This window comes from Palaemon carinicauda, chromosome 41 (genome assembly GCF_036898095.1).
Source record: "Palaemon carinicauda isolate YSFRI2023 chromosome 41, ASM3689809v2, whole genome shotgun sequence".
Classification (NCBI taxonomy): domain Eukaryota; kingdom Metazoa; phylum Arthropoda; class Malacostraca; order Decapoda; family Palaemonidae; genus Palaemon; species Palaemon carinicauda.
In genome coordinates, this window is record NC_090765.1 from 55,592,054 (window position 1) to 55,605,101 (window position 13,048).

The 13,048-nt window shown below is 29.1% G+C and overlaps 1 protein-coding gene across 1 annotated transcript in view; it reads left to right on the plus strand.

The window, feature by feature from the left end:
* Nucleotides 1-13,048, plus strand: part of LOC137632431 (mucin-12-like) — a 73,272-nt gene that overhangs the window by 1,820 nt on the left and 58,404 nt on the right. Inside the window, exon 2 of the mRNA XM_068364362.1 lies at nt 2,577-2,730. Coding sequence (XP_068220463.1) covers nt 2,577-2,730 — 154 coding nt within the window. The remainder of the gene's footprint in view (nt 1-2,576; nt 2,731-13,048) is intronic.

Consider the following 13,048-nt stretch of genomic DNA (forward strand, 5'->3'; position numbering starts at 1 on the left):
GGGAGATTCAGCTGGTTTCACCACGCGTGTCAACCGTCTATCAATTCATCTGTTCCAAATGTCGTTTGGAGTACGTGAGATCTAGTTTTAAAAGTATCCCACGGTGTGGGCAGACGAAAGGAGATATATCGGTTTTTTGGGGGAAGTTACCAGAAGCTCGGAGGAAAAGGTGGTTGGAAAAATCTAATATCGCTTTTGATGTAACGGATTCTTTATTACCAAAGAGGGTAAACGTACCTCGAGAGTCAATATAGCTTAATCGGACTTTTATGGGATAAAATAGGTCATTATTTATCGAAAGAATATAGCTGAGTTAGTGTGTTGAGATGATATGGCTAATTTTTTATGGAAAGAATGTAGCTAAGTCCATCTTTTAATGGATAGAATAGTTAATTTCTTAGCGAAATAATATAGCTAAGTCCATCTTTTAATGGATAAAATAGTTAATTTTTTATTGAAATACTATAGCTAAGTCAGTGTTTTATGGGATGGAATAGCAAATTTTTTATCGAAAGAATAAAGATTAGTTCACCTTTTATAGGATACAATAGCCATTTTAATTTTTTCTGAAAGAATAAAGCGGAATCCATCTTTTACTGGATAAAATAGCTAATTATTTATCGAAAGAATATAGATGAGTCTGTCTGTTGATATGAAATATCTAATTTATTGTCGAAAGAGTATAGCTGAGTCAGTGTTTTATAGGGTAAAATAACTAATTATTTTATGGAAAGAATATAGCTAAGTCCATCTTTTATGGGATAAAATAGCTAATTATTTATCGAAAGAATATAGATGAGTCCATCTTTTATGGGATGAAATAACTCATTTTTTTTTTTTATCGAAAGACTAAGGCTAAGTTAATCTTTTATGGGATAAAATAGGTATTTTTTATCGAAAGAATATTGCTTAGTTAATATTTTATAGGATAAATTAGCTAATTTTTTATCGAAATAATGTAAGTGAGTCAGTGTTTTATGGGATAAAAGATCTAATTTGTTATCGAAAGAATACAGCAAAGACAATATTTTTTTTTATGATAAAATAGCCATTTTTTTTATTAAAAGAATAAAATTGAGTCAATCTTTTATGGTATGAAATAGAAAATTTTTTATCGTAAGAATATATCTGAGTCAATCTTTTATGTGACAAAATACGTTATATTTTATCGAAATAACACTTGTTTTCCTATCACTAAATTTATACATATATTTTTCTTTCTATAAAGCATTTTTTCAAGATTATCTTATTTTTATTACATGGTTCACTGCTGTTTAGGTTTAATCTGTTATAACAGATAGATAAAGTTTATCTATAATAGATTAAAGCGAAAAAATTACTTTCGTCCTTTAAACCAAATTTAGATTTTTATTTAATCTCTAGTTTCACTATTCTGTTCTAGTATTATTAGAAATATCCTTAAGATTATTAATAATAATGATTAAAATCATCATTATTATTATTATTATTATTATTATTATTATTATTATTATTATTATTATTATTATTATTATTATTATTAAAAGGATTAAAATTATTATTGATAGAGAGATATTAAAATTATTACTATTCTGAAAAATATTATTGATATTAAAATTATCAAAATTATTATCTTTAATTTTCAAAAGTGAATTGGTCTCCAATTTTCCGCCTTTAATATATAAACCGCACCACTAATTAGAATAAGGATACATATCTTTATCACCAATAATACTGTAATGTTAGTTCACTAGGTATATTAATATCTATAGATAAAACTTCAGATAACTTCATCTCTCATCATTATTGATTCCTACTTTTAAAGATAAACAGGGTCTTGAGAGTAATAATAATAATAATAATAATAATAATAATAATAATAATAATAATAATAATAATAATAATAATAATAATAATAATAATAATATGTTTATTTCCATTATACAATGGGTATTAATTACAATACATCAAAATAATTGTTTACAATATAGAAGTACAAAATATAGAAATAAAATTTTACAATATATTTACAAGCTTTTATCATTAGTAATCTCTCACAATGATTAGGACTGATGTTGGTATATGTAATAAAAAAAGTTATTACAGATGGTATTTTTTCCTTTATTGCCCATTATTATGAGTATATTTATTATTTTTTTTATCAGTCTCCAGAGACTGGTGATTTATAGTGTAGAGTTCCGAGTTATATATCTTAGGAATTTTCTCACTTTCCTCACTATATATAGTGAGGAAAGTGATAAGATATAGTTTATATATGAAAGGTCTAATTTAACGTCGTTACTGTTCTTAAAATATATATTGATTGCATATTACTTTGCTTGTAATTTATTTATTTCCTTGTTTCCTTTCCTCACTGGGCTATTTTTCCCTGTTGGGGCCCTTGGGTTTATAGCATCTTTCTTTTCCTATTAGTGTTATAGCTTAGCTTGTAATAATAATAATAATAATAATAATAATAATAATAATAATAATAATAATAATAATAATAATAATAATTATAATAATAAATAAATAAATAAATGAATAAATATAATCATCCTATCACAACTCTACGGATATCAAACGCCTCTTTTCAGATACAGAAGACAGAGAGGACGTCGTGGTCCCAGCAAATCTAACAGCGATCTTACCAACGGCATCATCTACGAAGACCTCCCCTCAGGGCCTACTCCAAGGGTCGTTCCCTCCCACACGCACCCAGGGGATACACACACCCTTGCGCCAATGGAGGTCAGTAATTATCCTATTGACTGAATTATCTTACCATTAGGGTGAACAGCATCGCTAAGTGGGTAGAGTCTGTTCTGGGTACTGTGTAGTGTAGTGTGTGGATCGGTATTCTTAGGACTTTACTTGTTTCAGTATGTTCTTTTGTATATGCGTACGTACGTATGCATATATTTATTTACTGTAAAGCATTTATATTTAGATTTATTTATAAAAGGTTATATATATATATATATATATATTATATATATATATATATATATGCACTATACACACACACACACACACACATATATATATATATATATATATGCTGTATAAATGTGTGTATATATACATGAATATATATATGTATATATATATATATATATATATATTGTATAAATGTGTTTGTGTGTGCGTATAAATATATATATATATATATATGTATATATATATATATATATATATACATACAGACATATATACCTAAATATATATATAGATACATATATATATATATATATATATGTATATATATATATATATATATTTATATATATACTGTATATTTATATTTATATATATATATATATATATATACCGTATATTTATATATATATATATTTATATATATACTGTATATTTATATATATATACAATATATATATATATATATATATACATATATATATATATATATATAAATATAAATATACAGTATATATATATATATAAATATAAATATACAGTATATATATATATATATATATAACTTTAAATAATAAGCTACTATATTTTGTTTTTCACATAACAACCCAAACAACAAAGTATCTTTTCAATATCTCTCAACTGTAAGACACCATAAATCACACGAAAGGTTCCTCTCAAATCCTTATAAACTTTTGTTAAAGTCGGAGGTGGAAAGAGGCCAATTAGTCTCGAAGACCAAAAACTTTCATGACAATTTTCTGGCCCTTTTTCTGATCAACGTTTCTATTCGGGGAAAATTATTACCTGTATTTGACGTTGTTATTTTGTGAAAAAAAATTGTTAGGGGCAAATTAAGAAGTTAAACGGGAGATAGACAAACAGAGATTGGTGGGGGAAATTTAGTAAATTGATTTGAAAATATTTTTAAATTGTATGACAGATTGGTGGAGGAAATTTACTAAATAGATTGGGATATATTTCTAGATGGAATAACAGATTTGTTGGTTTGTTTCTAGTTTGAATAACAGATTGGTGTGGGAAATTTAGTAAATAGATTTGGATATATTTCTAGATTGAATAACAGATTGATGTGGGAAATTTAGTAAATTGATTTGGAAATATTTCTAAATTGAATGACAGATTGGTGGGGGAAATTTGCTTAATATTTTGGGATATAGATCTAGATTGAATAACAGATTGGTGGGGAAAATTTACTAAATAGATTGGGATATATTTCTAGATGGAATAACAGATTTCTGGATTTATTTCCAGGTTGAATAACAGATTGGTGTGGGAGAAATTTAGTAAATTGATTTGGATATATTTCTAGATTGAATGACAAATTGGTGGGGGAGAAATTTACTTAATAGATTGGTATATATTTTTAGATTAAATAACAGATTGGTGGGGGAAATTTACTAAACAGATTTTGATATATTACTAGATTGAATAACAGATTGGTGGGGAAATTTACTTAATAGATTGGGATATATTTCTAGATTGAATAACCGATTGGAGGGGGAAATTTACTATATAGATTACAATATATTTTTAGATTGAATAACAGATTGGTGGGGGAAATTTACTTAATAGATTGGGATATATTTCTAGATTGAATAACAGATTGGAGGGGGAAATTTACTATATAGATTAGAATATATTTCTAGATTGAATAACAGATTGGTGGGGGAAATTTACTTAATAGATTGGGATATATTTCTAGATTGAATAACCGATTGGAGGGGGAAATTTACTATATAAATTAGAATATATTTCTAGAATGAATAACAGATTGGTGGAGGAAATTTACTTGATAGATTAGGATATATTTCTAGATTGAATAACAGATTGGTGGGGGAAATTTACTATATAGATTAGAATATATTTCTAGACTGAATAACAGATTGGTGGGGGAAATTTATTATATAGATTAGAATATATTTTTAGATTGAATAACAGACTGGTGGGGGAAATTTATTTGATAGATTGGGATATATTACTAGATTGAATAACAGATTGGTGGGGGAAACTTACTATATAGATTAGAATATATTTCTAGATTGAATAAAAGATTGGTGGGGGAAATTTACTATATAGATTTTGAGATATTTCTAGATTGAATAACAGATTGGTGGGGTAAATTTACTCTATAGATTAGAATATATTTCTAGATTGAATAACAGATTGGTGGGGGAAATTTACTTAATAGATTGGGATATATTTCTAGATTGATTAACACATTGGTGGATGAAATTTACTATATAGATTAGAATATATTTCTAGATTGAATAACAGATTGGTGGGGAAAATTTACTTAATAGATTGGGATATATTTCTAGAATGAATAACAGATTGGTGGGCGAAATTTACTATATAGATTAGAATATATTTCTAGATTGAATAACAGATTGGTGGGGGAAATTTACTTAATAGATTGGGATATATTTCTAGATTGAATAATAGATTGGTGGGGTAAATTTACTATATAGATTAGAATATATTTCTAGATTGAATAACAGATTGGTAGGGAAATTTACTTAATCGATTGGGATATATTTCTAGATTGAATAACAGATTGGTGGGAGAAATTTACTAAATAGATTTGGATATATTTCTATATTGAATAACTGATTGGTGGGGTAAATTTACTATATAGATTAGAATATATTTCTAGATTGAATAACAGATTGGTGGGGAAATTTACTTAATAGATTGGGATATATTTCTCGATTGAATAACAGATTGGTGGGGGAAATTTACTATATAGATTAGAATATATTTCTAGATTGAATAACAGAATTGGTGGGGAAATTTACTTAATAGATTGGGATATATTTCTAGATTGAATAACAGATTGGTGGGGGAAATTTACTTAATAGATTGGGATATATTACTAGATTGAATAATAGATTGGTGGGGTAAATTTACTATATAGATTAGAATATATTTCTAGATTGAATAACAGATTGGTAGGGAAATTTACTTAATCGATTGGGATATATTTCTAGATTGAATAACAGATTGGTGGGAGAAATTTACTAAATAGATTTGGATATATTTCTATATTGAATAACTGATTGGTGGGGAAATTTACTATATAGATTAGAATATATTTCTAGATTGAATAACAGATTGGTGGGGAAATTTACTTAATAGATTGGGATATATTTCTCGATTGAATAACAGATTGGTGGGGGAAATTTACTATATAGATTAGAATATATTTCTAGATTGAATAACAGAATTGGTGGGGAAATTTACTTAATAGATTGGGATATATTTCTAGATTGAATAACAGATTGGTGGGAGAAATTTACTAAATAGATTTGGATATATTTCTAGATCGAATAACAGATTGGTGGGGGAAATTTACTAAATAGATTGGGATATATTTCTAGATTGAATAACAGATTGGTAGGGGGAAATTTACTAAATAAATTTGGATATATTTCTAAATTGAATAAGAGAATGGTGGGGGTAAATTTACTAAATAGATTGGGATATATTTCTAGATTGAATAGCAGATTGGTAGGGGGAAATTTACTAAATAAATTTGGATATATTTCTAAATTGAATAAGAGAATGGTGGGGGATATTTACTAAATAGATTGGGGAATATTTCTAGATTGAATGACAGATTGAGGGGGGGGGGGTGGGATGATTTACTACATAGATTGGGATATATTTCTAGATTGAATGACAGATTGGTAGGGGAAATCTTATAGATAGATTGGGATATATTTTTAGTTTGAATAACAGGTTGGTCGGGGAAATTTACTAAATAGACCGGGAAATATTTCTAGATTGAATAACATATTGGGGGGTGGGGGATTTACTACATAGATTGGGATATATTTCTAGATTGAATAACAGATTGGTCTGGGAAATTTTCCAAATAGATTGGGATATTTTTCTAGACTGAATAACAAATTGGTGGGGGAAATTTACTAAATAGATTGGGATATATATCTAGACTGAATACATAGAAGGAGGAAGAAATAAAGTAGACGAGGAGAGTCATTTGAATGAGAATTTGTCGTGGTTTAAAGGCCACTCATGAATATGATTACCATCCAAGTCCCCTCTCCACCCAAGCTAAGACCAGGGAAGGCCAGCCAATGGCTGTTGATAACTAAGCAAGTAGACATGTAGGCTACCCCTAACCTCTCGTTCTTAGCTCACAAGGATAGTGAGGTTGAAGACACTACAAGAAACTATCGAGCTTGAGCGGGACTCGAACCCTAGTCCGACAATATGCCACCACAACCCTATTCTTATTCCTTCGCCTAACATTCTCTTTAACCAATCTTAATTACGATATTGATTTTTCATCACCTCATTGCTTAAAAAAAAAAAAAAGTACGCATTATACATTTTTTTCGCAATGGTTAGCTGAAATTTTATTCCTAAATTATTCATCACCTCTTTGTTTAAAAAATAAGTACGCATTATACATTTTTTTCGCAATGGTTAGCTGAAATTTTATTCCTAAATTATTCATCACCTCTTTGTTTAAAAAAAAAGTACGCATTATACATTTTTTTCGCAATGGATAGCTGAAATTTTATCCCTAAATTATTCATCACCTCTTTGTTTAAAAAAAGTACGCATTATACATTTTTTCGCAATGGATGGCTGAAATTTTATCCCTAAATTATTCATCACCTCTTTGTTTAAAAAAAAAGTACGCATTATACATTTTTTTCGCAATGGATAGCTGAAATTTTATTCCTAAATTATTCATCACCTCTTTGTTTAAAAAAAGTACGCATTATACATTTTTTTCGCAATGGATAGCTGAAATTTTATTCCTAAATTATTCATCTCCTCATTGTTTAAAAAAAGTACTTATTATACATTTTTTTTCGCAATGGGTAACTGAGATTTTATTGAAAATCACTTCACGTACCAAACTGTAATCGGAGAATGATACACTGAAGAGATTATGTAATATCCTGGTCTCTCTTCCTACCACCTTCAACAACACAAGGCAACTGCATCTCCATCCATCTTCCTGCGTCCAACTAGATGGATATATTGCTTGTTCGCAGGGTGCAAAGGTCAAGAGCTTTGGATCTCATTCCTCGCCTGATTTTGTGTTTCTAATTGCCTCTGTCATATTCTTTTCTCGTTAAGTTTACGTTTTTTTCTGCTTCGTTTTTTAAAACCAGTAATATATCTGCCTCGAAACACATTCCTGGGTTTTGCTTATTATTATTTGCTGTGTAACTAATTTTGCTGTATTTGTATATATATTTTAGCATGAATTTTGATATTTGCATCGTTGCTTCATCTTGGAAAATATTAGTTTGGATATTTTCATATAAAGACGACCACTTTTCTGATTTAAATTATAGTCATATTTACTTAGTGTTTTGGTTTCACTAAAGGATTAAACCGATCACTCCTCGAAGAACAGAATCATTGTAGCTTAGCTAATAATAATAGTCATAATGATGATAATAATGATAATGATAGTAATAATTAGTTCAGGAATATTTATTATATTTCATGTGTATCTTCGTAGAATCGTATTCTGTAAAATGAATTGCAGTTGATTATCAAGTTCTTTAAGATGAATTTGTTTAGCTAATCAATTCGTTACATATGTATATATGTGTGTATATATATATGTACACACACACACACACACACACACATATATATATATATATATATATATAATATCTATACTATCTATATATCTATCTACACTGTTAAAATTTGTCATAAAAACGGTAAAAATTTTGGAATAAATGTTGCCACACATTTACCGTTTTAAAAACGGATATATATTAGTAAAGATACAATATTATGGTCATTAACCTGTAAAAGATAAAAACAAAGTTCGGTAAAAGTTACGGTCGCTTGTATTTTTCTGAAACACGACTAAGAACAATATATTTTTACAGGTTTTTTTTTTTAAACAGTGTATATTTTATTTACCTGTAGTTCATCAAAATTATAAGGTTCAAGTTGTTCCAATTATTTTTTTAGAGCTACCTTGTTACAAAGTACCAAATATGCTTTTAAAAAATCTGATTTTTTATGTTATTAATATGGCTTATTTTCCATTTCTAAACTAAAAAAGAAAAAAAATCATATAAACCTCACCCTTCTTTTTCTCGTATATGGCTTTTGTTTCAAGAACTGTCTCAGTTTTTTTCTCCATTGTATGAAAAGAATCAAAGAAAAATTGGGGACTAAAACTTTATCCTATATATCCTCTCTATACTTTCGTTCTCCCCCTCACTCCCCCCTGCCCTTGAAAGGTGTTTCGTTCTTCCCAACATGATAGAAATTCTGTTCCTCTCAGGCGGCTAGGTTAAACATCCCGAAAGGCCAGCGCTTCCAATTGTTTTCCAATAAAGACTAACAAAAGCCTTATTGGTAGGTTTGAAGACTTCCTTTCTCCCCCATGGCAGTCTGCAAATTCTCTTTCATCTTTTTTTTTCTATTCCTTCGGGAGTCCTATTAAATTCTCTTTTTTAAAAGTTAGGTCTATCGGCCCCCTTCGGCTATAGAGTCAATTCTCTTCCCTTTACTACACCTTTCTTTTGATTTTGTCCTTCAGGCCTGACCTACATAAAAGCGTTGTGCTGCCCCCGTTCGCCTAGCATCTTTTATATACAGTTTAGTTAACTTTGCCTGGTGTTATAGTCGGGCGTTTGCTTGCTCCATTGCTTTGATGGTGGAAAAAATGCACTGGTAAATCGGTAGGTCGTCTTTTTAATACCCTACAAAGGTAAACAGAAAATTGCAATGGCAAATCAATGTCCTCTTTTTAATACCCTACAAAAGTAAACAGAAAATGATGAGATTCAAGAACTTTTTTATTAGTTTAGCAAAATAATCTTTTATCAAAGGTTCATTATGATATAAAAAATACTTGATAAATATATTATTATTATTATTATTATTTTTTTTTTTATTATTATTATTATTATTATTATTATTAATAATATTATTATTACTACTACTACTACTACCACTATTATTTCTAATTACTAAGTTACAACCCTACCTGGAAAAGCAGGATGCTATAAGCCCCGGGGCTCCAACAGGGAAAATAGCCCAGTGAGCAAAGGAAACAAGGAAAAATAAAATTTTTAAGAAGAGTAACAACAGTAAAATAAACATCATAATCATTGTTAGCAGCCATAACTAGTCCACTGTAGGACAAAGACCTCAGACATGTCCTTTCACTCGCATCTGTTTTTGGTCTTCTATGCCAGTCTACACCTGCAAATTTTCTTAGCTCGTCAATCCTTCGCCTTCTCTTCCCTTCCCTGCTTCTTTTGCCTTCTTTTGGGACCCATTCTGTTATCCTTAATGTCCATCTATTATCTGTAATTATCAGTATATGTCCTTACCACGTCCATTTATTTTTCTTACTTGTTGTTAGAATATCCTCTATTTTATAATAACCTACAAAATTAAAGAGAAAATACTGGGATTTATGTACTCTTTAATAAATGTATCAAAGATTTATTGTGATATAGAATATACTTGATAAAAATATTAAATGCTGACACATTGGGCAAAGTACTTTTTAAATTGATAAAAATATTAAATGCTGACATATTGGGCAAAGTACTTTTTAAATTAATTTAGCTAAACAATCTAATCAAAGATTTATTTTGATATAGAAAACACATAAATGTATTACATGCTGACATATTGGGTAAAGTACTTTTTAATCAATTTAGAAAAATAGTCTAATTAAAAATTTATTGTGATATAGAAAATACTTGATAAATGTATTGCATGCTTCCATACTGGTTAAAGTACTCGTTAATTAATTTATAAAAGCAATCTTTTATCAAAGATTCATTGTGATATAGAAAATACTTGATGAATATATTACATGCTTCTCTATTGGACAAAGTACACTTTGATTAGTTTAGCAAAACAATCTTTGATCAAAGATACATTGTGATATAGAAAATAGTTTATAAATTATTACATGCTGACATATTGGACAAAGTACTTGCTTGAGGGTACACTCGGGCACACTATTCTATCTTATTTCTCTTTCTCTTGTTTTGTTGAAGTTTTTATAGTTTATATAGGAGATCTTAGAATATTTCATTGTTCCTTGTTTCCTTTCCTCACTGGATTATTTTCCCTGTTGGAGCCCCTGGGCTTATAGCATCCTGCTTTTCCAACTAGAGTTGTAGCTTAGGAAGTAGGCCTAATGATAATAATGAAACAATCTTTTATCAAGTATTATTATTAATATTATTATTATTATTATTATTATTGTTATTATTATTATTGTTTTTTTTTATTATTATTATTATTATTATTATTTTATTATTGTTGTTGTTATTATCATTATTATTATAAATATTTTTATTATTATTATAACTATTATTATTAGGACTATTATTATTATTATTATTATTATTATTATTATTATTATTATTTTTATCACTATTGTTATTATTATTATTGTTATCATTTTATCGTCATATGGAAAATACTTCATAAATATATTGCATGCTGACACATTGGACAAAGAAACAGATGCAAATGTATGCAGCTATAAAATTTGCATTCCGACTTGAAGCAAAACATGGAAAGAGTAGGGAATTCTTGAAATGTGCAAATCGTCGGAGACAGGGCTTTGCACATGACTTGACGCGCTACACGGAAAGTCAATTATACATGAAGTGGACCCCCAAGAATTCCTAAGACAAAGAAAGACAGGGGTGGGAATCTTGCAGAGAGAGAGAGAGAGAGAGAGAGAGAGAGAGAGAGAGAGATGGAATCTTTACAAGTGGAGTGTTTTAAAGGTTTTGGGAATGATTGATATTGTTATTTTATATTTTTAATATTTTCAAAAATGGTTTATCTCTTACTTTGAGTAATAATTTCTACTATATGATAAAGAGCAAGAGTCTGGTTGTATATGTATATATATATATATATATATATTTATTTTATATATATATATATATATATATATATAAAATTAAATATATATTGTATATACACAAAAAATTATATATATATGCATATGATATATATATATATATATATATGTGTGTGTGTGTGTGTATATATATATATATATATATGTGTGTGTGTGTATATATATATGCATGTATATATATACACATATACATATTATATTTCCGGTCACTGCTCGATGTCTCCCCGTCCCTCAGTTAGGGGGTGTAGGGAAAGTAGTCATACCCTGGTGAGAGGTGGTTGCATATATGTGCACATCTAGATATTTAGCCGTCATTTATGACGGGTCTCGTACACTCGTAATGAGGATAATTACTATATTCGTAATTCTCGATGGAAATATTTCCTCTTAAGATGAAAAGACAAAGAGCTGAAATAAAGGAATTATATTCTTGTTATGATTAGAATCAGTTGGTAATTTGATTATACTGAGAGAGAGAGAGAGAGAGAGAGAGAGAGAGAGAGAGAGAGAGTAGATAAGTAATGTGTTTCCAACTGGGTGAGAATGGTAATTACTTCGTTTAGGCATCTTTAATTATTAGTTATGATTTCATGGTTGTATTGCAATGAATTTAACATCTCTCTCTCTCTCTCTCTCTCTCTCTCTCTCTCTCTCTCTCTCTAAGTTCAGCATGGTTGAGATAGATGACTACCGGGTTTCAATATAGTCTATTGGAATCATCCCCGCCTAGTGATCAGCTGGACTGGAGTTCGAGATCCGCTAAAGTTAGTTTCTCATAGTGTCTGCAACCTCACTATCCATGTGAGCTAAGAATGGCGGTTTTTGGGTAGCCTAGAGGTCTACCTGTTAAGCAATCAGCAACCAATGTCTGGCCCTCCCTGGTCCTAGTTGGGCGCTGATCATATATAACTGTCCTTGACTCTGGTATTCATGAGCGACCTTTAAACATTAAACCTGGAGTTTGCTCTCGCTAAAAGGTAGAATTTAGTTCAAAGGTTTTAATGATTTAAAAGCCTCTCATGAGTGGCAAAGGCAAGGGACAGTTACATTGCCCTATCAAACAGGATAATGCCCTAGAGATTGAGCATATATACATATGATCAGCACTCAAGCCCCCTCTCCACTCTAGCTAGGACCAAGGAGGACCAGGAAATGGCTGCTTATGACTCAGCATATAGACCTATAGACTCT